This window comes from Pteropus alecto, unplaced genomic scaffold (assembly GCF_000325575.1).
Source record: "Pteropus alecto unplaced genomic scaffold, ASM32557v1 scaffold134, whole genome shotgun sequence".
Classification (NCBI taxonomy): Eukaryota; Metazoa; Chordata; class Mammalia; order Chiroptera; family Pteropodidae; genus Pteropus; species Pteropus alecto.
This window is the reverse complement of record NW_006436283.1, coordinates 861,519-862,162: the sequence shown is the minus strand read 5'-3', so window position 1 is coordinate 862,162 and position 644 is coordinate 861,519. Positions and strand designations below refer to the sequence as shown.

The 644-nt window shown below is 67.7% G+C and overlaps 1 protein-coding gene across 1 annotated transcript in view; it reads left to right on the top strand.

Annotated features, from left to right (window-relative positions):
- GCGR (glucagon receptor) overlaps positions 1 to 644 on the top strand; it is a 3,715-nt gene that overhangs the window by 1,040 nt on the left and 2,031 nt on the right. The window contains exons 4-7 of the mRNA XM_006912356.1: positions 1 to 77; positions 156 to 277; positions 365 to 471; positions 554 to 643. The exon at positions 1 to 77 is cut by the window's left edge and continues 20 nt beyond it. Of these exons, the coding sequence (XP_006912418.1) occupies positions 1 to 77; positions 156 to 277; positions 365 to 471; positions 554 to 643 (396 nt within the window). The remainder of the gene's footprint in view (positions 78 to 155; positions 278 to 364; positions 472 to 553; position 644) is intronic.

Here is a 644-nt window from a genome sequence, read left to right as displayed (position 1 = left end):
TTCCTGCTGGCCAGACCCCCCTCCCAACACCACGGCCAGCATCCCCTGCCCCTGGTACCTGCCATGGTACCACAAAGGTAACTGCAGAGGGCATGTGAGGGGTTGGTCCAGGGGCCCAGCCGGGCGCGGGGCGCTGACCAGAGCCTGTCCCCCAGTGCAGCACCGTTTCGTCTACAAGAGGTGCGGGCCCGATGGGCAGTGGGCACGAGGGCCCCAGGGACAGCCATGGCGAAACGCCTCCCAGTGCCAGCTGGAAGATGACGAGATCGAGGTCCAGGTCAGCCCAGCGGCGGGCGCGGCAGGGGCCGGCGGGGGTCTGCTGAGGCAGCCTCACCCCACCCTGACCAGCCACCGCGATTTGCAGACGGAGGTGGCCAAGATGTACAGCAGTTTCCAGCTGATGTACACGGTGGGGTACTGCCTCTCGCTGGGGGCCCTGCTCCTGGCCCTGGCCATCCTGCTGGGCCTCAGGTACACCTGCCGCCCAGCACACGGTGGGGGCCGCGGTGGGCGGCGCGTGAGCGGCGGGGCCACTGACCCGCTGTCCTGGTAGCAAGCTGCACTGCACCCGAAACTACATCCACGTGAACTTGTTCGCATCCTTCGTGCTCAAGGCGAGCTCCGTGCTGGCCATCGACACGCTG